At 39.8% G+C, this 25,431-nt stretch overlaps 1 protein-coding gene across 5 annotated transcripts in view; it reads right to left on the reverse strand.

Annotated features, from left to right (window-relative positions):
* Positions 1-25,431, reverse strand: part of DCAF1 (DDB1 and CUL4 associated factor 1) — a 52,426-nt gene that overhangs the window by 26,375 nt on the left and 620 nt on the right. For all 5 annotated transcript variants that reach the window (XR_012589275.1, XR_012589274.1, XR_012589276.1 and 2 more), the window contains exons 2-13: positions 20,401-20,518; positions 15,557-15,633; positions 14,745-14,818; positions 13,658-13,771; positions 11,428-11,565; positions 9,913-10,416; positions 8,581-8,682; positions 7,222-7,380; positions 4,507-4,686; positions 3,426-3,635; positions 2,055-2,224; positions 154-278 (exon numbers count right to left, since the gene is read on the reverse strand). Coding sequence is in view for 2 of the 5 variants with exons in the window: in XM_074602262.1 (XP_074458363.1) it covers positions 154-278; positions 2,055-2,224; positions 3,426-3,635; positions 4,507-4,686; positions 7,222-7,380; positions 8,581-8,682; positions 9,913-10,416; positions 11,428-11,565; positions 13,658-13,771; positions 14,745-14,818; positions 15,557-15,633; positions 20,401-20,510 (1,963 nt within the window). In the remaining 3 variants the exon portion in view is untranslated. The remainder of the gene's footprint in view (positions 1-153; positions 279-2,054; positions 2,225-3,425; positions 3,636-4,506; positions 4,687-7,221; positions 7,381-8,580; positions 8,683-9,912; positions 10,417-11,427; positions 11,566-13,657; positions 13,772-14,744; positions 14,819-15,556; positions 15,634-20,400; positions 20,519-25,431) is intronic.

Below are 25,431 nucleotides of genomic sequence, written 5' to 3' on the forward strand. Positions count from 1 at the left end.
TCTCCCATTTATTTGCATCCCTGAGAATAACTCTGAATACATGACTTATTTTAACCCCTGTCTCACTGCAGGTGAGAAACAGCCAGCTGAAAAATCATGTAGTAGAAGGCAACTGATAAGTGTGTAAGTCATGAGGACCATATTTCAGCTTACCCACAGTGGAAACAGTGGATCCAGCTTCATCTAACACATCCACAGGTTCTGCCAGCTGCAACTGGATTTTAGGAACCACAGTCAGGATGGCTAGTACATCCAAAGCATATCGTACTGTGTCATTCCTGGAAGACAACAACAGAAGAACTTCTTAGAGGTGTACGTACATGTTGTTTCAACAATATAAAATAGTATCCAATCTACTCTACTCCAACAAACAGGAGTAAATCAGTCACATATAATGTATTTGATGATGCCTTTTGATTTTAGAACATTCCACTCAAAGGGCTGTTCTCCACAGAAGGCGGTGCTCACATGCACACCACTGCCTGCAGTCTGTCAACATTTATCCCACACTGCCCACAGACTCCTAAAATGACTGTAATTTTGTATTTATAAAAATAAGACTGTTAAGGAATATCCAAAAAAGCATTCTAAATTCAGCTTCTAAATCTAATTTAACTTTACATCTTAGTTGGGAAACACTGCTGTCTAAAATACTCTGTCACCAGTCAACTACGAAAGAAGTTTTTCTGAAGTAAAGGGAAACTGTTCAGCACTAAAACAGACAATTGTAATAGGGAAAAAGGCATCAACTTAGGCACCAGTTTAAGAGAAACACAGGTGTGTGGAAGATGACAAGGGCTGTTAAGCAAGACTTGGAAGAGCAGAACGCCGCAAGAAAAGGGGGGAAGGTTTGTAAGCCTGTATAGAAAGGTAAGAGTTAACCCAGGTAGCAATTAGGAAACAGCTGCAAAGAGTAAGAAACAGGAGAACAGACACTACCCAGGAGAGTGCAACCTGAGAGAGAGAGGGAGGCAGGGGATTGCAGAAGCAAAACAGATTTCAAAGGCTTTTAAGTTAAGTTAGGCGAGGAGCTCCTGCAGGCAGGAGAAATAAGGAGGGAGTCCCAGTGACAGGAACACCGCTGATGACAGCTAGTTATAGCGGACAGTGACTCATCTGTGAGCATATCTCTAGAGAGAATTACACCTTCACTTTGGGGAGCAGACGGTCATTAGGATGAACAGAGGCTGGAACTTTGCACCCATCCTCCTTTAAATTGGGGACAGGATCCTAACGGTATTCTATCAGAGCTTGGTGACAGTTCCCTTTTGTTCTTAAGAATAAAGATGTTGCAGATTTTTTGGGGGTAGGGAGGTGGGGTGAAGAGGTGCCACAGGAACGTAACAGAGTGTCATGGTGCCCCCACAGCTTGTCTGCAGCCAAGACAAGGGAGAAACTTAAAAGCTGCATGATAAGGTGAACCCCTTTACCAACATGTTGAGTTTAGCAGCTGGCAGTGTATCACCTCGGGACATGTACTCGAGCGATACACAGTAACAATCTGCAGTCTTTTTCCTCTCTCAAATGCTGGCTTGTTACATATTCACACAACTTTCCCAGTTACATCTGCTCAGTCAACTTCAAATACCAACAAAACAACAAAGTAATGCAGTGGCCTCTCTTGAGTCAGCTAAATTCATACATCCAAACAGACATTTCACCTCTTTCTGGGATTAAGATAAGTCTTGATGTTACCCTCTACTTTGAAGGTTTTCTACTCTTTCTCTAGCAAAAAGGTACACAAATTTTGTGATGCACAGAATTGTGATTAAGCTCTACTATGATGCTGATTTCTCAGAAATCAGAGGCCTGAGGCATTTTGGCTTTTCAGAAATGTCATGACATCCCTCTTCTACCTCAAAATTTTAGTCCTGCTTTCCACAGTGTTAACTTTCATAAGCACCGTGTAGCCACAGCACAGGCCCTTGCAGCACCAACCAGTGTGTGCCTGTTTTAAATGCTACCAGAGAGGTAGAAAAATCTAGAAATGTAATGTTCTGCCCAAGAGTCACAACTTACTGCACTAAAATAGAGTGCTACAGCAAACAGCTCACCTTGCGTAGTACGTCTTCCAGTTGCATGCTATTGAAATGAGCTGAAGCATGAGTTGGACGCAAGACAATTTGAGAAAAACCTCTGCTGGCTCCCAGTATAGCTGTGCTGGACCATATTCAATCAGGAACTCCATCATCTCTACAATCTGCTCATGAGTATATGAACAGGCCTGCAGCGAAGCGAGATGGAAGCATTAGAGAGAGATCACAGGGGTTACAAACTTGCACATCAAATCCCCCACTGCTGGGATTTAACTGAAAACTGCTTCCACAAAGAGCAGACTACCACTGCTTATTGCAGATTAAGTGTTTATTTTCTGGTTTATTCCCCAATTATAAAAGAGCACAGCAACTGTCACTATACTATACCATAATAAGCTTAAGAATAACAACCTTAAAGTTTCTTTGCAGTCCTAGAAGGCTTAGGCCAATTTAAGAAGAAAAGTTACATTAAATTAAAATTCTACTCTGCTTTTAAGCTACTAATACAGTAGTTACTAGACCATCATTCAAAATACATTTGTGCTAAAATATTTTGTTTGCAAAAAATATTTAGTTACAGACTGTAAGTTCTGACTACAAAACATACTAAAGAAAAAAAGGACATTCCTAACAAGCTTGCCTTTCAATAGTTTTTTTTTATAAATTACACAAGGCAGCAACAATTTATACACATTTCTTTAGTTAATGAAAATAAGTGATTTTTGCAGAAGCAAAAAAAAAAAAAAACCTGACATTTTCTTATTTCAGCTCTTCTAGAAAAACATCACAAATTAAACTAGAAACCACAGGTAAATGTGCTCCCTCAAAACAAGCAGCTATAAAATTAAGTTTTAAAAAAAAAAAAAATAAAAAATAAGTCACTTTGCAAGGAGAAAGTAGGGCGGGGGGGAAGTCATAGCCAACACAAGAATCTTCCAGCTAATTCCAAAAAATATGGTGTCTAAAAGACACAGTTCAGTTGTCATTATCAAATCAAACTTACTTTCAAGTTTTTCAACATTACGCACTTTTCTATAAATACAGATTTCATCCTCTCAGAGATTAAAAGCATAGAAAAATCCACAAGATTCAAAAATAACCTGCCTTTAACTGAAGTTTTTGAGAGATGGAAAGGAAACCACAGCAGATGAGCAGTAACCTTAATCAAGTGTAGTTCAGACGAACCTCAAAGGCTCTTCTGTATTTTTCTGTTGTAGTGTCATTCCACAAGGCGCAAAAAAGAGTACAAATGAAAAAAATCCTTATCCCCATAAATTTCACGTTGCCTAGTTATTCCACTGGCTTCAAAGGACACCCACATATTCCTGCAGCTTGGATTCACTTGAAAAACGCAATGACCATGTTAAAAGCTTGCAACACGCGACTCACCTTGTAGGGGGGCTGCGGATGGACAAGAATGCCACCTTCAGTGCGCTGGAGCGACTGCTTCACCTGTTCAAGTTTGATAGCAAGGTGAGCCTCAAAGTATCTACGTAAGGCCATGCAGGTGTGTTTCCCAGTCTGGCGACTGGCAAAGATCTCATCATCACTCAAGAGGGCTCCTTGGTCTTCCAGGTTTAAGATCTCAAGAGTGCTTATCTTCAGAAAAAGGTTGGATAGTGGTGGGGGGGGGAGAAAAGTTTCATCAGCTCACTTTTCAGGAAAAAAAAAAAAAAAACACACCTACAATTCTCAGCTGCACTTGTACTAAATCCAAACTTACTTTGCTCCACAAGACATACAAGCACACTCTCGAGAGCTGACAAAAAGCTGTCTGAACAGAAAACGCTATCTGCCTGAATCAATATTAAGTCTAAAAAGAACCATTCCCCCTCCTTCACTTATCTATGAGGAAAGAAAACCAGAAGTTACATCAATGTAGATCTAGAGGCAGTGTTGTGCCCAATACTATTCGGCATTATATTACCAAAGTGTACTTTTACACCCTGCAGTGCTGATGTGCTGGAGTTAGATACAACCCAAGCAATTCAGATGGCACAGCGATACCACACAGACATACCAGCTTTTGTGCATAAACGGTATAATTTGTGCTCATGAGGTACTGTGGTTACCACAGTACACGCGCACTCACACAGCTGTACCTCTTCTGGAACAAGTCTGGATTTATCTGCATCCCAAAGGGTACATGACAATACCGCACACCTATGTGGAACGGTGAGAAACATTTGAACAACCACTAAGCCACCACTGCTTGAATAATTACTGCTTAACCCAGGACTTGCAATAAAAAACTCTCAAAGGGTGACAAGTCTCTGGACAATAAAAATAATAACAATAAAGGGATCCATGTGTATGTTGCTTAGAAAACTTACCCCACTCCTCCATTTCTTGGGAACTGAGGAGGAAAAAAATCCAAGCAAAACCAAAGAACAGAACTCTCCACAGTTGCACTGTAAAGGGTGCAAAACCTGACACTAAAACTCTGTTCACCACATATTACAAGCCTTACCAGGTTAACCAGACGCCGAAGGCCGTCATGCCTGTCAAAGAGCTCCAGGACAGCACGGAAGGAGAAGCAAATGGAGAAGAACATGGTAGCATGGCAGCAGCCTGAGGCATGGGAGCACTCCATTAGCCATAAGGTGTAGTTTACTACATCCGAAAGCACATTATGGGGGTGCATGCACACCTAGAAAGCAGAAGAACATTCTTGAGAAGGACTTCAAACACATTGCTGATGAGAATTTGTTCAAGGAGAATGAGGGTTCTTTGAGGGGCAAACAGACAGAGGACAAATATCAGTTACTCCCAGCTTGATTTGGGACATCTGAGACACAAAATAAAAAGTCCCATTTGCAGACCAACAAAAGAAATCCCCTGTGAGACTAATAAAGGTTGTGATGTGGCAATGTAGGACTAGCAATTGGTCCATTCCCAGACCTAAACACAACAAATACAGCAGTCTTAGTGCAGTGTAATTCCAGAAAGTCCTTCTCCATACTACTTCAAGCTATCCAAAGAATGCTTTGCTAGAAGCAGAGATGGAAGAGAAGTTTCCACTGAAGAAACAGAAATTCTTCTCAGTGTAACAGTATCATATGCTATGTTGAAGTTCTAGCAAACCCTGGTAACATTGAAGTCTAGGGGAATTTCAAGAGTCATCAAATGCAATTGTAAAGCTTGCCTTTCTCCCGCAGTAGGCAACTGAGCTGAAGTTTTTCTTTTCTCAGACCCCGCCTCTGAGACGTGCAGACCATGTGCTCAGAACTGCACTTTTGCATGTGGTTGTTAACTTCTAACGATGAGGAACTCATAACTCTCTGCCAGAGTCAGGGCCAAGAGGAACAGCACAGAGAGCTGAAGCACTGGCACCAGCTGCTATATGCCAAGTTAGCAGGTTTTTTCATCTCTTCTCTGCTGGTGTTGGACATTCTCAGAGAATACAGTGCTACCAGCTCCAGCCTTGCTTCCACCCCAAGACCTGAGGCCTGGCATGGACTAAGTGACAAGGGAATGCCCTTTGAAACTGGTTTCCTCTGAAAACCCAAGAAAAGAGAGGAACGTACCACCGAAACCTGCTCTACCTGCTGTCTGTAGATATTGGGAATAACATTTGGCAGATGAGACAACGGCACTACAAAACAGCCACATGTTTTTATCACATGGCCTGAGGATGCCAAGCAGAAGGAATCCTCATGCAGCACACCCTGCCATGGCTTTTCGTTTTCCTTTTGAACCACCATGCAAGCAGCAAGTGGAATCAGGGAGTAAAGAAAAAAAAAAAAAAAGAAGGAAAAAAGGGAGCATAAAGATCCTTCTCATGAAAAAGTTCAGAGAAACACCAAAGCAGGGCATATGCAGCCAGGGTCCATCTTTCCGGCATAATGGACAAAATGAAGTGGAGGGAACATTATTCCAGTTTCACCTTTCTTGCACTTATAAGGGAGATGTAATACAAGGCACAGACAGTCCTGATCAACTGTGATTACCAAAGGGGTTTTGATCTGATTCATACAAACGCGGGCAGAACACAAATGCCAGCAGAATCCAAACAGATGTGGCCTTAAACAACCACTACCAGTCTGGCTTCTGTGTGCTCAGGAGTGCTAAGCATGTTAAATCACAACACACATTCAGACAGCATCAAAAACTGGTAAAGAATAATCAGAAATGTACAGTTACTAGTTTAACTGCTTTCATTTTCAGCTGAAAAAACCCCTAGAAACTAGACAATGCCAGGGACAGGCCAGGAATCAAAAGCCATCACTCAAAGCAGAGCAGAGTTGGAAGGTTAAGGTTACAACTTTGCAGTTGTTTTGAATGCATCTTAGAGCAGGATGCTCCCATATGCCCGTACTAAGGCTAAGGCTCACAAGCTGAAAGTTCATCTTTTTTTTCCTGGTATGGTAGCAACTGTAGAATAAACTGGATCAGTTTGTAGATCAGCACAGACATGCTACTGCCAGTACAAACAAATAAAAAAAGGAAATAGAATCACTGTTTAAAGTACCTGGGAAACTGAAGCTTAAGGGTGGTCTGCCATATCAACCTGTCTGAAGGGATGCTTGCTGGAAGAACACTACTGAACTGAGAGGAGGATTTCTTTTAAGAATTTTTTTCTATGTTAAAATATTAGATGAGGAACATTACCTTCATTATCAGCTCTTTGAACATTTATAAGCTCAGGCTACAAAGAACCCTTAGTGTCATTTAATTTGATTTTCTGAACAATGCAGAACAGACCTGCATTGGTCTCCTGATGTACTTTAACACCACCACAGAAGTTGTGCTGTTGTCTGGAATCAGACTGAGGTACTGTGTAACACTGAGGCTATCCACACTGGGACTGTACATGGAAAAAAAAAACCAATCTCAGGTAGAGTCGTCCATTAGAACACATGGAAAAGACAAATGAGAATGATGGAGTTTTTCTTTTTTTTTTTTTTTTTTGAGGGAAAGAGGGAATAATAGGATGGAAAGAGTGAATGAGAGTACTGAGACAAGGACCACAAGACAGAGGTCTTCAGTTCATTCCCTAGGAACTGAAATCCACACCCAAATACACCACTATTTATATACTTCTTATTGCCTCTGCACATACCAAAGTCTTCTATATAAATTTGCTTTTTAGCTTAGGAGATATTTATTCACTGTTTGAATGCAGGTAGAAACCACTAAGAAACGATAGGAATCACTGCAGTTACAGTAAAAGAATGCCTCTTACCCTCTCCATGGCATCTTGATTGTAAGACAAATAATATAAGCACATGGAGACCCCTGTTGCTGCCATGGAAGGACGAGGAATCTCCAACAACTTTTGCACTCCTCCATGAGCAACAAACTCCGTTGCAAACTTGTTATGCAGCAGCAATGATGCCAAATGCTAAGGAAGGATAAAAGCAGATTAGACTGTAATTCTTCAAACTGTCACCAATTCCACCCCCTGCCCCATAGAAAAACAGGGCAGAAAAAAAAAGCGCTCCATGCTTTGTCTACCTTATTTCCTCCTCCCATTACATTTAACTGCAGAACGTAGTATTAATCCCAATGACAAAAACCCAAAAAAGACACTATTGCTGTGTTTTAGACGTCTTGCAAAAGAAATACGAGAAAAGCAGAGCAACTCAGAAATCATCCAATAGGCCACCTTAAGTCTTCCTATTCTTTTCATATTAACGCACTTCCTATTATCACTAAGAAATATTTAAATTTGTATTCACACTTTTACAAAATGAAGTTTACAGGCTATTGTTAAAATGGAAGTCTGCAGCTGCACTGAGGTTTACTACACTTTACTTTTCTGTATTACCCACACCTTAGGAGGAAAAAGTAAGAACCATTGTAAAGTCCACCCCACTTCCAACTGAGTTAACCTACACCTTTGGTAGGAGCAGAATTTGTTTCCAAGGAAACAAATTCTCAAATGACAATGAAATAGAGATAAAGATGACACTGGAGGACCAGATGCCAAGAAGTTACTGTAAAAGAGGGAAAGAACGCACAGACAAATATAACTTGTGCTACTGCACTGCAGGTTTGGCTTAAGGAAGGTTATTTTGCATGGTTTTGTACCTTGGGGAGGTAGCCTAAAGACTAGTCACAGAAAACTATCGTATTTCAAACATTAAGCTCAGCGATGTCATGCCGGGGCTTCTGGGAGTAAGACATTTATGCTTCTTACTCCTCACAAATGTCCCTTGAGATGACAGGCAGTGGAACTACCCAGGAATGCCACCTAAGGGCAGCAGGAACACTAGCGTTTGACAGAAAAAGCAATTTTTATCATCTTCAGATAGGCAGATGACAGTTGGAATTAATGGCATGTCCTGCAAAATTAAGATTTTTTTTACCCCTTCCTTCCTTTCTTTTTTTAAATTTTTTTTTATTTTAAATACTTGAGAGTTATAAAAACAAAACCACAATGCATTCAAGTTGAGTGAAAGCCAATTCCAATCCCAGGGAATCCTGCAAGATACAGAGGCCTAAAGAAGGTGAGCATTTGCCTTTGACGCATGCAGCAGATATATATTCAATGCTTTTACAATGTTTATGGTACATTTTATGCATTATGAAAGTAATTTACCTTAAGGGCTTCAAAAGTGAGCAGCACATCATTAGTTCGCTTCAAATCGATGTAGTACATCATCAGTTCCCTTGATCCCAGTTGCATAAAGATGGGCAGTAGCTGCAAAAAATAAGAAGGGGAGACTAGCTGAATGTTTCACGGGAAATACAAGGTCTGTTTTGGTTTTTACTCTCTCAAACCCCCAGTTTTCCCCTGTTGGCAGATACCTGTTATGAGAGGTCAGTGGTAACCAGCTCCATCCATAGGAAGCAATAAAGGTTAACAGACCTCTTGTAATACATCTGCTGACTGCAGCAAGGTGCATGACAGCTGCCACATGGAAATCTTAAGACTCTCCTTCAAGGGCGGCTATGGCAAATCCACACAAATAACCACCCTGGCGATACGTTCCATTTTTCATCTGTGCAAAGACAACTACCCAACAACTGAACAGAAAAAAACAGGAGAGCAGGGCAACAAACCAAAACCCTTCGCATAATTCTTTAACAGCTTTATACTATTAACTCCTATTTTTATATCCTATTATTGCTGGCATATGAAGTGATCCCGTCAGCATGCAGGGTATTATTAGGGGGATAATGGTTTCTTTTCCTCTCACAGAAGCAAGGCACACACGTGCACACACACAACACGTATATCACAAAGCAAAACTGTTGCTTTGTTCTATTTCAAATCAAGTTAAACCACCTAAAAAAAGATTAGACACAGATAAAGGCGGTTTGCAGACCTATGCTAACTTGAGTTTTATGGTCAAAAAAAAAAAAAGGAAAGAGGAAACACACTTTGGTTATTCGTTATTCTGACACTGCCCAATTACTTTGTCCATGTAAGTAATGACAGCTCTCAAAAGCACCTGCATAACATTGTCACAGCATTTCTCATCAGAGCTACTGCAGAGGTTACACAAACCACTTCATTTAGAATTTCAAGTTCATTATTTCCTCAGACTTTTAATTGCAGGAGTCTACTTCATCCATCAGAGGAAACAGGAAAAATGTCTGTATTTCAAAGTGACTCGCCCTGTGTCACATAAACAATCACCAAATTTAACAGAAACCAGGAATAAAATTCCTAGTGCTGTGCTCCAACTACTAGACCACACAACTGCTAGGTTCAGGTTTGAATATTACCTACCTAGTAATACTGAAACTAATGACTCCATCAATTTGGAAGTCATTAACAACTCAGGAAAGATTACTGGTCTTAATCACATCAGGAAACACTGGAGTGAGATATAACAGTTCTGCAAATTTTTTCCCACAATACCACTCATAGTTTTGTCAGAAGAACTCAAGCACAGAGTGTTTCCTCCCACCTTCATATGCTCACCTCTTGGTACTCCCCTAAGGGAGTCAGGTACTGAAGAATTAGCCTCTGCTCTATGGCGGGAGTCAAAGGGTAAAGCGTATAATTAGTGCCAATCACCCATGGGGACATTTCTGACCAGCTGCTGTTGGACAGTTCAACAAACATCCGCTCTGGTTCTGAAGCGGAGAAGCCCAGCTTTTGCTTGGCCTTCCGGAAGCCGTCTCTTTCATGCTGTTTCCCTGATTTGCTTTTTCTCAGTCCCCCATCATCTAGCTTTGTAGCAGAATTTACTCTGCTACTGGTCTTATGACTTGAATCAAGATGAAAGGAGATCTCCATATCACCGGGAACTTCCTCTTGCTCTCCATCTACTGCCATTTCCCCATAATCCATATCCACAGCCTCTTCATCTAGAGGCAGCAGAGGATCTGACGGCACTTTCCGAGGACTGGGACGCTTGTTTTCTTGTTTTGTAGTCATTTCAGTGACCTGTAACTCTCGTAGCCGTCGAAGCACCAAAGCCACCTGTTTCAGAAAAGAAGCGTGCATGAGAACACACTTCTTGCTTTGATCATGCAACTCACATACACATTTTTTGTTCTTATCATACAACTGACACCACAGCATAAAGTGTCAAGCATGCTGTGGTGTACATTTGCCCAGAGAAATAATGATTTCAAGTGAAATAGAAAACTCAAACCCTTTTTGCTACCGCTACTTTCATTCTAAAATATCAGCACCTAGTCTCCTGCGTGAGCAGGAAGTGGCTTGAAAGCCATTAAGAGCAGATGAGCTCTATCAGTGCTAACAGAACCGCATACCAGCCCGCAGCATCCTTACATCATCTCTGCCTAGCCTAGAATAAAGGCGACATTCCCTTTTGAAGTAGCAGCTTTGATAAATTGCAGTTCCACAAAACCTAAGGTCACGCTTTTACTTTAAAAGGCCTTACCTATCCTAGAATTAGAATTCACCTATGCTTCAATACACTGTATGCTGTCCTGGGAGGCAAATTTGCCTATTCTGCCTTTTTCCGAAAGTCATCTCAACTGCTGATAAACATCTGTCCTGGTTTCAGCTGGGGTAGAGTTAATTTTCTTTCTGGTAGTTGCTGTGTTTTCAGATTTAGTAGGAAAATAATGGCAATAATGCATATTGGGTTAGTTGTTGCCAGGTGATGTTTATACTATTCAAGGACTTTTTTCAGCTTCCCCCAGAAGCTGAGAAGGAGCATAGACAGAATGATGGCATGGCCAGTGGAATATTCCGTACCAGACGTCACGGTCGGTATATCAATGGGGTTAGCCGGAGGCTGCAATCCGTGATCACTGCTCAGGAGGAGCCGGGCAAGCAATTCACCGGGTGGTCAAAATGACTTGTGTTGTATTACTGTATTTTGTATATTATTTTACCATATTGTTATTTTTCCTTTTCTGTTTTATTAAACTGTCTCTATCTCAACCCACAAGTTGAAACACAAAAAAAGGTAAAGGTATCTGCCCTCTAAAAAAAGGAAAGTGATCGAGAGATATTTACCAATTGTGAGTTCTCATCCCTGTAATTTGCAGCAATATCTTGGTTTTCCATGGCTCCTCCTAATAGCCCTGTTGCGTATGTCCTTAGAGGTTGATCAGCCTCTCGTGCCCACTTAAAGAGATTTTCAACTATGCCTTCCTAGAATGAAGAAAATAAGAAAGCAAATCCAACAGTTATATTTCATTTCTAACTTCTCAGTCACAGCAAAAGCATCTGTAGGTAACAATTCTCCCAATCTCTGGCAATGACCAGGCTAGATTTCCTCCTAATCATGTAACAAATCAAAAATATCTTGAATCAAAAATATCTTGAACCAAAAAAAAAAAAAAAAATCTAACATTTTAAGCTGTGTGAAACTATTTCCAGGCATTAGATATCTGCAATCAGGATTTGCACCTGCAAAAATCTTCTGAAGTGGCCAGTCAACCTACTGCCCGGGAACTAGTAAAACAATACAGCTACAAAACACACAAGCCAAAAGCTCCTGTCAGTTTCACTAATATAAATCTCCAGCAATTAGCAGATTTCAAAGAAGCCATGTTGAGTTTACACCAAGTAGAATGGAATTTGGGTAAGTTTCTTACATTTCATTAAAAGCTTGCAATTTAAATAAGCAAGCTACCTGGTGCCAGAGGAACTCTTTACATCAATGACTACTTGCCAACGAAAAGAACAATTCTCAACATAGTCAGAAATCCATAATGTTTGGAGAAGACAGAAATGCATGCAAGTATACCAATCTGTACTGATTAAAATCTTAATGTTAAATATGGTTAATATTTTTAATAGTAATAAAATCAGCAGTGTTTGATCACAGCCTGCCAGGCAACTTTTCTTAACAAGCCTGGATAACTTAATTAAAAATTAAAAGAGTCAATTAAAAAGAGAATGGTTTAGAATGAAAGATTCTATTTTTTACTATAAATCACTACTAGATTTTGAAACATCATACAACAACAGATCATTACTGTGACAGGAATCTTGCATACAATTTGAATCACAGGTACAATACAATAAAAGACCGGCTAAAAGTAATAATGAATAGACATACATTTCAATGAGAACTCTCAGCTTACAGATTTTTAAAGACCTCCCTGTTACATTTTTTAAAAAAATTGCATTATTATTTAAATGCTGTTATGTCATTTAAAAAAAAAAAGAAAAAAAAATCGATGAGATCTGACGTACCTTGGCCGCTAGAGGACCTCTTTATGACCAGAACAGTACCCTCTTCAACCGATTTGAGCTATCCTAAAGCCTCCTACATACAGGAACCCAAAGTGGCATAACAGAGCTCTATATACTCTCAAGTCAAGAGAAGAAAAGTCCTTAAGTGCAAAACTTAACTTAAAAATTTAATTCCAATTTACAGAAAGATTTAGTCTCTGGAAAAAAAACTATATCCTCCACAAATAGGGAAGTATTGTTTTGCTTTTAATTTTTTTTTCCAATCAAAGTCGCACAGCCTTAGCTTTTGGACAGATTACAAAGAACTCAAATTAATTTCAATCCATCAACAAAGGGAGAACATTATTCTTACCTTTTATCATGCTTTAGAGTTCATATCCATATTTCCAATAGTAAAGAAACTAATTTGGAACTTTCATATAAAGCACTAACCGATTTCCAAACTTAAAAAAATACTGCATTAATTTTTACAGATGAGGAAACTGGGGCTCAGGATTGAAACCACCTTCCTCCTCACTTTCAACCCTCAGTGCATTCCTTCAGAAAACCACATTTGTCAACACACAGAAGTCCAATTCAGCTGTCCATCACAGTTCCAGATAATCCCCACAAAGCATGTGGATTTTAGACTGCTTAGTTAAAGTATGACTTGCTTATCACTTAGCTCTAATAATGCTATCGCTCTGCTGTAGCTGGGGATTACTGGGCAAGACTCCTACAGCAAGTCTTCACATTCTATACAGCCTGCTCCATTCAGAGCCCTATGAAATAACAATTCAGAGTATAACATTTCCCAAAACATTACATTAAGTTCCAGCTCCTGTGTTTGAATCACAATCCCTTACAAGCTGTGAAATACCCAAGATTTGGTCAGTTGAACAAGCCAACATCAAAAAGCCCCAAACCATTAGTAAGATTGAACAGATTGTCTCCTAGAGACAGGATTTCAATATGGCTTTGTACTGGTTTCTCCTGTGGGAAGAATTCTTGGCATATGTAATACGCCAAGCTTAAAAACCAAGCCTTAGTATATAGATGATACCTTTTCCTGAAAGACAACAGCTGTTTCCAGTCCCGGCATGATATCCAGAAGAAGACGGCAGGCAGCAGTGTTTAATGGAGGTTCTCTGCTTGTCATCACATAAGCGTTCACTAGCTAGAGAAGATCAGGAACAGCATTGGTTTGAAATTCAGTTCTGACCAAAACCAGTGCAGTGAAAGCCTTACAACTCCCACAGCAGCAAAATGATAAAGGAAGAAGTGTCAGTATGTAAGCCCTGGATCTAAAGATGACCAGCCTTTAACCTGCTTCCTCCCGTGCCTCAGAAGTTGAAATTGCTTCTCAAAGAAACAGAATTCCCCTCTGATCTGCTGTTCACTGACTAAATATCTATCTTGAACTGATTTGTAAAGACAAATGCCTAGAAAAAAAATATTGCAGTTCAATAACAGTGTAAACGTGAGAAGATAAAAGCTGAAAATAAAATTACATTTAAAAAAGCACACTTCTAACGGCATCTATGTGCGCTTACCACTTGCAGTTTAAGACAGAAAGCAACACGCAAGCAATCTGTCAGAATCTTCCCAGCAATACAGGTGCTTGCAGGAAGGTGAGGGTAACAAGAATTCTAGCTACTAACTCATGTTAGAGTATAGCAATGGAGGAAAGCCAGACTCCTGCCTCTTAATCCTCTGCCTGAGTCTTCTAGAGCTGACATGCTCCTCTGCTCCTACAGGCAGTCCAGCATTTCCAAGTAGTCAGAGACAAGGCATTAGAATTAGTGGTATTAATTTCCATTACAGAAATTAATCATGCTTTTAAACTTGCATTAGAGGAGCTACATTTTCTTTAAAGAGACCGACAAACCTTGAGAAGAACTAATTCAGTTGTTACTACACATATTCCAGCACTCCCAAACAGCTCATGAACTCCCCTTTCCTTGAGTCACTTTAACAGTGGCAAATGAGTTACACTTAAACCCATTTCAAAAACCACTGCTCTGGAAGAGATAGTCCCTACACCAGTAAAATAAATATTAAATGAGTACTGAGGTCAACCAGCACAGAGTAAACAAAAGCCAAAAGAAGGTGTCAGGAACTGACAGATAGAGTTCTCAGAGCAAACCTACCGCATTCATGAAATCATCATTCTTGAAGAGTATCCTCAGTAAGTGACCAAGCATGCACTCTGGGTCCGCTCGACCTGTGGGAGAAACAGGAAAAGACTTATCTACCTACCTCAAGATGTCAAGATTAATACCAAACTGCTATCTTCAAACTGATTGTGGAATACTCTAGTAGCAGGACCTTTCTCAGAAGAAAAAATACAGAAGAAATCATATGAATTATTTACTGACTTAAAATTTCTTCTAGTAGGCATTACCTCCCTAGAATTCCTACCAGTCACAGCACAACACATTCTAGTGCTCTAATAGCATTGAACTGTCATTTTTGTAGACAGTGAAGATGCAGACACCAAGCAAACTGCTCCAGTAACTCAGAAATAAGTAATCAAAAAAAAAAAAAATGTCTCAGGATAACAAGATAAAAAGCATCAGTGACTGTATGTAAGTATTCTAAAGTACTGCACTTACTCAACAGCAAACTGAAGATAACCTGAGACAGACTGTCTTCTCTAACATCTACTACTTCACATTAACTACAGCTTGTTTACATGATCATACACTTATATCACTTATATCATAAATCAGCCTCTGAAAAACGCTTCCAAAACTCTACCCAGAGCCTCAAAATCTTGCAGCAAACCTCAAAACTGCCAGATATCAGCACTACAGAACACAATTACCCACTGCAAAAGCGGTATCAGACCTTGATCAGCAGTGAGCACGTTCAGGCTAAAAATTGCTTACTCTCAAATATGAACTACCAGGTATCCGTTGTGACAGAGTTGGTGCTGCCAAAACCATTCAGGACATCTTACCTGGGTGTCGGTCATCAAATGGGTCTGGGTCCCCTTTGCGGTACTCTTCAGTCTCCTTCTCAATCAGCTCAGACATTCTGCAAAAGGAACAACAACAAATGAGCAGAATTCACACTCGGTCTTCTCCTAGTACACAACTCCTCACAATAGTCTATCTGTCAAAGTACTATACAAGTACAGCTCATCAGCTTTCATTTGAACAGTATTCAGAGCCATCAGAGGATTTCAGACCATTCACAATAGAGGGATGAGGAAAGAGACTTGCCTCTTATATTTCATCTCCCCCCACCATGCTCCAAAACACACTGAAGCCATATCAATGTCCCAGTGATGCACAAGCATGATGCCCTGGAAGGGCCAATACCTTTTATTTATTCGTGTTAGAGTCTTGGTGATGTTCTAGGACACATACTGTAGAGAACTAGAGTAAATAAAGGGCTTGAGTAGTACTTCTCACCATCACATAGTCTTTCTTTCGCAGTAGAGTAAGTTCTGAACAGATGACTTAGTCCTCCTTCCTATTCAGTCTGCACAGGCGCAGCCACTCAAACTGCCTACGCAATTTTTTGTTATTTTTGCATATTAAATTTTAACAATATTGTGTAATAATAAAAGGATTTAATATTTAATAAAGTATTGTATAACCTCTATTTGGCTTATCCAATCAGCTCCATCAAAGCTCAACTTTTTAGCATGTGTCAGTTACCACAATGGATAAGACAGGGAGAAACTCAGACAGCTCCCTATTCATAGACCTTCAAAATACATCAAATGCTCCTCCATATCAGACAAAAATTGAAGGTTGTTTTGAAGTTATGCCTTCCCCTAAACTGAGAAGCAGCCTTAGCAGACACAAGAAATCCTATGCTCTAATTCATTTAGAATGAGCAGTAAGGGAATTAACTATTATTTTTATTTAAACAAAACCAAGAAGAGGGTGATTATCTGATATTCAAGCAATAAATAATGCCATAGTCACCCACTGTCTTTCTCCATGAAATGTTACAGCAGAAATACATGCAAGTTTGAGTTGAAATAAAGAGCAGTATTCAAAAAACATTAGCAAATTAAAAGTTATTTCCTTGGTTTAAAACCTCATTCCCTCCCCTCTACTGAGATCTAGAGTAGGGTGCAGAACCTATGTGTAGCACAGCATTTTAAAACAAGGTCTTAATACCTCAGGGTAGAGATCTAGGCAGAGTTATAGGGGAGGGAAAACTGCTGGAAGGCTGTGGTAATCCCTGGAAAAATATTTGTCTTTTGCAGAGGATTTCCCTTACAGAATGCCACTGACTTCTACTCCAATCCTGTTACTTTCCAGAAAACATCCTGTGCTCCCAGGGACAATTAGAGGCAAAAATTGACTTAGTTCTGTCTCTGTGAACTACACTGACTTGCCAGTATGACAGAGGATGATGTTATGAAGCCTGCCCAGACTGTAGGAACAGCAAATTAGCTTATCAGGAACGAGCAGAGAACTTTCCTGCTTGTCTCTGATCTGACAATTACCTTTCAGCAAACTGTTTATCCTGTGGGGTTCCAATATTTACTTTTAGTAAGCCTGAATGCAAAGAGATGCAAATTATGTCCCTTGCTAACAGGTGGCACAGCTTGAGCTCTCATGAATTTCTGGCAAAAGCAAGTTACTTAAATACTCCACTGCCAGCTCCTCATATTTTTCCATGAGAACTAATAGCTTGAGGGGTGCCTACTGACAGACAACTGGGACAACTGGAGTTGAGAAGCTGCACCCTGGATTTGCCAGGTCTTTTTAGGTGATAATCAGCATTTTGATTATGTGCCAGAAAGGACATACAAGCAGCAGAGAAGGCGAGCATTACATTCTCATCAGTCCACCCTGTTTAGGTAGGCAGCCAAACAGCATGCCAGCTGAAACTGCCGCGTGGTTTCAGGGACGACAACATTATCACAGCCTAGATGAAACTGGGATGTGAATCACCAATTACAGGGCTTTTTGAGACAATTAGTCACAATTGTTTGACCAAAATAAAAGCACTGCCTCTTTAAAATTGACTTTCAAAAAGAAAAAAACAAAACGCAAACTAAGCTTGCTTATAATACCCTTCTTTTAACTAACACATACAAAGGCGGTTTGTGAAGTGACTTGGATGAATCTATCTGGATCAACAGCTTCGTCAATTCTCAGTTGAAGCAACAGGAGAGTCAAATAACTAACAAAGCTCATTCCTGCCTCATAACATAGGCACACGGTACACAGGGCTTTAACAAAAAGCCATTCACAAAACCACAGAACTTTTACTCAGGTTTCAAGATTTCCTTCGTTCACTTGGCATTGTCTTGGCTCTCTAGCCACTTCAGAGTTTGCAGACAAGATCTAGGTTTTACACGGGGTAGGGGTTCTTTTCCCCCACTTCTGACTAATTTTTTTTCTCATTACAACTGTCTTTGCCATCATGTTTGGAAAGTTAAGTCAGATCATCATTTTCACTTGCCACAAACTGAGCTCACCTTGCGGGTGGGGAAGGAAGGGGCAGTGGTGTACATAAAGTACGTCAACTTTGGAAGACTCCCATTGATCTAGACGGCATAATGTAAAGCCATCCTAATACTGCTCTATGCCATCATTTGGCATTAATGACCAACCCGAGCCTTTACAACAGATTGCAACAGTGTAAGATGCTCTAGGATCCCATACAACACCACACTTGGTTTGTGGATATGAAGTATGGTCTTGAGCTGCTGATTCATTCCCTTTATGAAAGGGGATCTTGAGATGCAGTGAAGGACCTGACTTCCAGGATTTGCCAGAATGGTTGCACATGACTTGCATCCAAACTATGAACTAATGCTCTTGCAGGATCATTTCAATTTACAGTTTTTTTGAACACCATATATATTCAATATCTGTTGTTTGCTGACATGCTTTCCAAGCAATTTCTTCAATTCATACCTTCTGACACTCCAGAGTTCGTAAATCCACAAAACTGGCTTATTTAGAAGTGACAGTTCAGCTGTGGCCTATAAGCCACACTGTTGCTGTTGTTGTCCTTGTTGTCCTTTTACTGTTGAAACACTCAGTACTGCACTCTCATATATGCTGCCTCGGCAGCACATTTAACAGGCCCCCATCTACACAGGGAAGTTCTCTTCCATTTAGCTCAGAAGGCGGAAGGAAGTAGAAAAACGTCACTCACCAACAAGCACAACCACAGCTTCCCCTGCCTTAAGTCTAAAACAAGATGCAAGGGCACTACTCTGCCTCTGGACGTCTCTAATGCAAGCTCCAGTTGGTGAGGATTCCTAGCATCTTTTCTAGCAAACTCTTTTAAACCTATGCTGTACTTAAAACCCTCTACTCCAAACAGACACACAGCTTTCATTGATAACTGAAGCATTGTAAATCCAACTTCTGCAAGAGCCAGTAGATCCCCCTGCTATCTACCTTAAATAAATCTCTATTATCTTCGCTAAAGCCAAAAATACCCAAGCTTTCACCATCCATAACCACTCTGCCTGGTGCCCAGAAACCTTGGAGGATGAAGAGAGTTATCAGACTTGTCTGGGCATAAATAATGTTGGGAACTCAAGGAACTGAGGAGAAGCAAGAAGTGCCAGACTGCTATAAACACAAGAAAAGATGTGTTTAATTCAAATTTCTTTAAATTTCTTAGAATATAGTAAATTCCTGCTGTTTATGCCTGCAAGAAAAAGCTTCAAAATAGCACATATGTTTCCTTCAAGACACAAATCAGATAATACACAAAGATACACCAAAACATGTTTCATGGTTTTCAAGAGACCTACTCATTTTCAAGTGTTTAGGATTGGCTTTCTGCTGCTCATCTCCCTCTTCTGTGCTGTGATTCTTAAAACATAGTAAGAACAGCAAAAGTTGTGCGCGCTAGGTGAGGCATGGCACAGATCCATGCAAAGAAGCTCCATCAGATTCCTGTTATTTCCACCCAGTGCCAGCTCAGAATCTGTACACTGACTTCTCTGACCCAACAACACAGAACAGTACAGTACAGAAACCTGGACTGCTCTTAATGTACAAGTGCAGTAAGTCCTTCTGCATATACCAGGCAGGCCACAGGTTTACCAGCAGAAGCAAGAGGAAGAATTGGGTGGAATTTCTGTGAATCTTCTGTTAAAGCAGAAGCAATATCAGTTTACCCAAGAGGTTTGGGAAACGACAAATGGAATCGATAATTCAAACATTTCCTTGTAATAGAAGATGTCTTATAATGAACGGTGTCACTAGTACCTACCCATCTCCTAAAAATAATTTATTGGTCCAGGGAATTTTCCTCACACATACAATACAATGCCAGTCAATCAACATCCAGTTAAAAAAAAAAAAAAAAAATCAAGTTTAAAAATTTCGCTTTAAACATGCCCTATGAGCTTCAATAATATCTTCTCAAGATAATTCCCTTGATTCATCCAAGGAATCACTCTCATCCTTTCATTTAATCTGATGAATGCTACTACAATCACAAACATCACACCACCACTCTGATGGAACAACATTCTCATAGCTTTTGATCTTGATCAACGTTTTACAAGCTTCAGGTGAAGATACCAAAGTTATTTCAACAATTTAATGTTTCCTCTGACTTCTACTATTTCAGAGAATTAAATTCATGTTTTAGAGGCAGTCTGTTTAATATCTTTGCAATATAAGTTTATTACCAAAAAATGTGTGTATTTAAATACCACACTCATAGTTCAACTTCCAGAGCAAGGAAATTAATTACCAACAGGTATTCAGGTACGTAAAAACCTCAAGCAAAAACATGGTAAAAGCTGCTATCAAGCAACTTCAGATATTCAAATTTAGGAATTTATTTAATAGATCTTACCTGGTGAGAATAGGGACCATGTCTTGTCCGCTGCCATGTTCTTTCTCCCATTGCTCAAGCAAAGCAGTGAGCTCAGCCTTGGAGTCCACATGCCCAGATCCTGAAGTCATGGCTTAGCCTAAGGCAGAGGTAACAAGCAAAAAGAAAAAAGAAAAAAAAGAGGCAGAAAATTGAGCAAGAAATCCCACATTGAAATTGTCTAAATCTTATTTAAATCTTAAAATTATCTAAATCCAAGATTACAAGTCATTTGGAAGAGGCAAGCAGACACTCAGCAACAAGGGGTGAGAAAGAGAAGATTAAGCGACAGAATACTGCTGAACTTCACTTCAAAAGTTGGAAGTTTCTTTTTCATCCTTTGCCTGAAGAATAAAGAACACACACACGCACACTTTGAACACAAGTCTTAACTGGTGTATGACAACTCTGACCGTGATGGTAAGTATGCACACCTAACCACAAGTGTGTTCAACATTGAAGCTTTTTAAAACTCTACCTCAAATCCACGAGCAGACCTGAGTTAGTCCTCTGCTGTTGCCCAGGGATTTACTCAAGAAACAGCAACGCCAGGGCAGCAAGATTATGATCAGTGTCATTACTCCAGTTTAACACCCTCCAGCCAGCAGTAAAAGTGCCAAGAATCATATTAGTGTCACGCTGCCAAGGAGGCAGAAGGCAGCAGCTCTGAGCAACTGTGGGCAGTGGAAGGAGCACCAAGAGAGTGGTAGCTGGGAAACAGAGCAGGTCGCCCCAACACTACTTGTTCAAGGCTTCCAAGGACAGTCTCTTACAGTGGCTCTAGTAAGAAGAAAGAGTGATCACAGAAGGCAGCACTGGAGCAATTCCTTCAGGTTTATCAGCCTTTACTTGCAAGACAGCAGCTGACCCAAGATTTATCTTCTTGTCCTCAAAAGTGAGATCCCCCTACAGTACTGAGTGACTTGTTAAGGTATCATTTAATGAAAGGAACTATCACTGTAGATTTGTTTAAGCCTCTAAATTTCTAGGCATCAATTCTCATCAGTCTGATAACAATCTACTAGAAATATTAACAGACCAAACTAGAACACAATCTGTCTCAAAACACTGCCATGCCCTTAGTTTCCAATCTGACAGACTGCAATTGCTGTGAAGAGTTGTACCTTCTGGAGGAAGGAACACCCAATCCTAATTTATAAATTGACCTTGTATTGGAGATGGGGGTGGGAGAGAGAAATCAAAGCAAAAGAAATTCCTTCACATCCAAAAATGCACAAAAGTTCCCAGCATTTCATTAGCCATAACTTGGCCAATATCCATCTGACATAAGATTAAATATCCATTTGTCATAACTGACCCAGAGAAAGAACTTTCCAAAACAACGTTAAGTACAGATATGTTTAAGGCGGTGACATACACATCAACTCCTGAAATACATGTTCAGGAATCGGTCAAATGACAGACTATAAAGGGAGCCATAGGTCAACACAGATTACATAAGCATTTATAGCCCAAGTTTGTTCTGAAAAACACTGCCATGTTTAACCGAGTACTAGGTACCCCTAATTTGCTTAAAACCTTTTCTCATTCAAGTAATGGATGAACAACCGTACAGCTCTACCTCCTGTCTCACAGGTGCTTCTGAATTTAGTGTACTGTGGCTGGTTACTTAAATGGGAGACAAATAAAGATCACCCAGATGAAGAGGAAACTGGCAGAAGCAGCCCCAAAAATCACCGCCCAAAGACTATGGGGAAAAAAAAAAACAAACCTGCAACTACAAGAGACCCAGTCTGAAGAACACCATTTTGATAAGTACTATATGAAATGAGCATATGCTAACAAAAAACCTACCTAAGCATAAAGAAAGATGATGTTTTCTAAATGACAAGTAATTATGATTTTATCTAGAGCATTCATTATTCATTCATCACAGAACTAGACTGGGAAATTTGATGCAAATGCATAAATTGCTTTGGAAAAAACACTACCTAAATGCAGGCAACAAAATATAATGAGATTGTACATACACACACCCCCAAAACACCTTTGGAAAGGAAAACTATTCCAAGCTCATAAAGCTCCATTCCCTTTTTCATTAACTGAACCTCACTTGCCAGCAGCACTTCTGTGCTTTTAAATATCACAAGTAAACATTCAGACAAATCTACTCTGAGACTCAGAATGCAAGTGCTGTAACGGTATCTGCATTCAACCACTTCAGACACCTCTACCTTCATCCTATAACTAAGGGATACAGAAAAAAGTGCCTTGTGACCCCAGAGTTTGTATAAGGCTCGTACAAGCTCTACTGCAATCTGACAAGTAGTTTACTTCCCCTAACAGCCCTTAATTATTCCAGTTAGAAAATAAGAAAGGTCCAGCAATACCTGCAACAGGTCAACAAAGTTCCAGTCAGGAAGACCAAAGGAACTACCCACATTGCTCTCTGGGACACCCAGTGCTATACCATAATAAAGTGAAAACAGAAAAACTCCATCTGTCCCTAAAATCCAGAGTACTACCTCACTTAAAGCACATTATAGATCTAAATAACTGGCGCTGACACACAACTATTTTCCTGAAATAAAGTTAAAACATAAAAATGCCACCCTTTCTCTAGGTACATAGCAATGAAATTAAATGTTTCTCCAAGGCACATCATCTATTCCGAACGCGTATCCCTCCCCCAACCTATTCAAATAAATTTGACTACTCTACATGACCCCACAAAGAGCAGCAATAACAAAAATTACCTCAAAGCATCTACTTCCACAGTTCTCACATTAATGCATGTTAGCATGGATGGAAAATCATGGCAGGTGAATGACTTTTTAAATAGAAGAACCAAAGCAGTTCCTACTGTGCTCACTTTTTTCAAGGATTCCATCTTAAATCAAACTCTGCAGAAAGGCCAAGATCATAAACAGTATGAACTAAACTGTAACTATCAGAAATACACCAAGTTGGAGAGGCAGGCCTGTGAGAGCAACTCTGACTACTTCCCTTGGACAAGCTGGTGAACAAATTCAATCTTAAATTGCTCTTCAGGAACAAGCTCTCCTGCTCTCCAGGAATAAGCAGAACAGGAAGCAGTTATTTCATTATGGATTTAAAACCAGGGGGAGGTTAATTTTTTTTTTTAATAAGTTTTGAAAATCACAGTCTACTACAGATTTCAATTATAACATCTAATAAGCTAAGGAATATAATATTTTTTTCCAAACACCCCTCTTACTAAAATATCATATTTAGAATTAATAGAACTGATATAAACAAAACATAAAGCGCTTACTCAAAGGATATGAAAGACAAATATTTATAACCTTAATAATCACTCACTGTGAACACTCACACTGAAAATCCACATATGCATGTTTCAGCACACAGTGGTACACACAGTATTGCTTTAATATTAAACACTACTTCATATTCCAGCATCACAGCAAAGGTTTTGTGAGCATTTTACTCTTCTGAACTTAGATGTAAAAATTAAACAGAAAAGAGAAACCCAAAGAAGTATTCAGACACAGATACCTAGAAGTCCTCAAGTGTTTTTGAAATCTCAGACACCTTACTGCTTGCGTCACTTAGTCAGACACCTCTGAACAACGAAGAAATACAAGTCCTGCTGACCTCTAACTGCAAACCTTGATAAGCGTACGGTACAGTTAAAGCAGTTCAGCTTCACCCTTTCGCTCCTCAACTTATTTGAGCGTCACACCGGCTGCCACGCTACTACAGGTCATTCACTTATTGATTTTGTGTTGTGTTCATGAAAAGGATTGTGAGGTTCCAAACACACTGACCTCAACACAGATATGCATTTTAAAGTATGAAACCTCTTAGGTGTAAACAAATCTATCTGTAACATCTGAAATGCAACAATTTGGTTACTTGGGAAACAAGCGCAAAATCCATACCTTAACAATTTAAATGGAAAATTAAAGAGCCACATAAGAAAAACAAAAATCATACCTTAGGAAAAAAATAATCAACTTTAATCAGCTTTGTAGGAAGATCGCACGTTTAAATTCATATGTGGACAAAAATTACACGAGGATTTGCACATCCACATGTATATAGCCAACTCAAATCCTACTAACTACACTTTGACCAAGCTTAAATAATCACATTTTATATTATTCCTAAACATGATTCTAAGTATGGCTGAGGACATAATGCAGATGAGAAGTCTAACGTAATAGTATAACCCTATAATGGAAAACTAAGAGCTCATGAGTTGGAATCTAGTTAAATATATAGCAAGAAGATCAGCAAATCTGTATGTTCTTACATATTTATGTTTTAACACTAAGAATTATTTACTTTAAGAAAAAAAAAAAATCTCGCTCTCATCAGTTATTCTTAAATGGATGAGATACCAGCTATTTGCCTAAACCTGTTGAGTCTGAAACGACCATGCCAAAGCTAATGCTGACGCAAAATAAACTGTCAACACTGAAGTTCACTTGTGGAAGAAAGCGTGCAACAAACTAACAAAATCTTCACAATCTATGGAGCACAAAATAATGCTTTGGTACCCTACAGGAGTGAAGCTCTGAGGGAAGTCCTTGTTTGTTTAACTTCCCTCTTTAACCTCTAATAGAACTGCAACTTGGCGGTTCCTATAGAACATGTTCCTAACGGCGCTTTAGATATTTCTTTAAAAATTCATAATTTTTTACAGTTCGAATATTTTTAAGGCCAGGGAAAGCCACAAAGTTATTTAGCTTCCTGGTATTTCTCTTTTTACAAAACAAACCTGGAACTACGCGCTGATCTGCCAGGAGAAGCACAGAAAAAAAACCAAACAAACAAAAAAAACAAAACCCAGGAACAAACTTCTGCTGTTTAGAAGGGAAGGTAAGAAAAACACGCTCCGTTTCAACACCCACTCCTCCTTACACGGCTGGGAAGACAACCGAGGGCCCTACCGCCCCAGAGGAGCGCCCAGGCTCATGACAGCTCTGGCGGGCTCTAACGCGGCAGCACCTCCCGTGCCCCCCCGCCCCGTTCGCCGGGCCCCAACGGGAAGAACGGCCAACGCTG

This window comes from Larus michahellis, chromosome 10 (assembly GCF_964199755.1).
Source record: "Larus michahellis chromosome 10, bLarMic1.1, whole genome shotgun sequence".
Lineage (NCBI taxonomy): Eukaryota > Metazoa > Chordata > Aves > Charadriiformes > Laridae > Larus > Larus michahellis.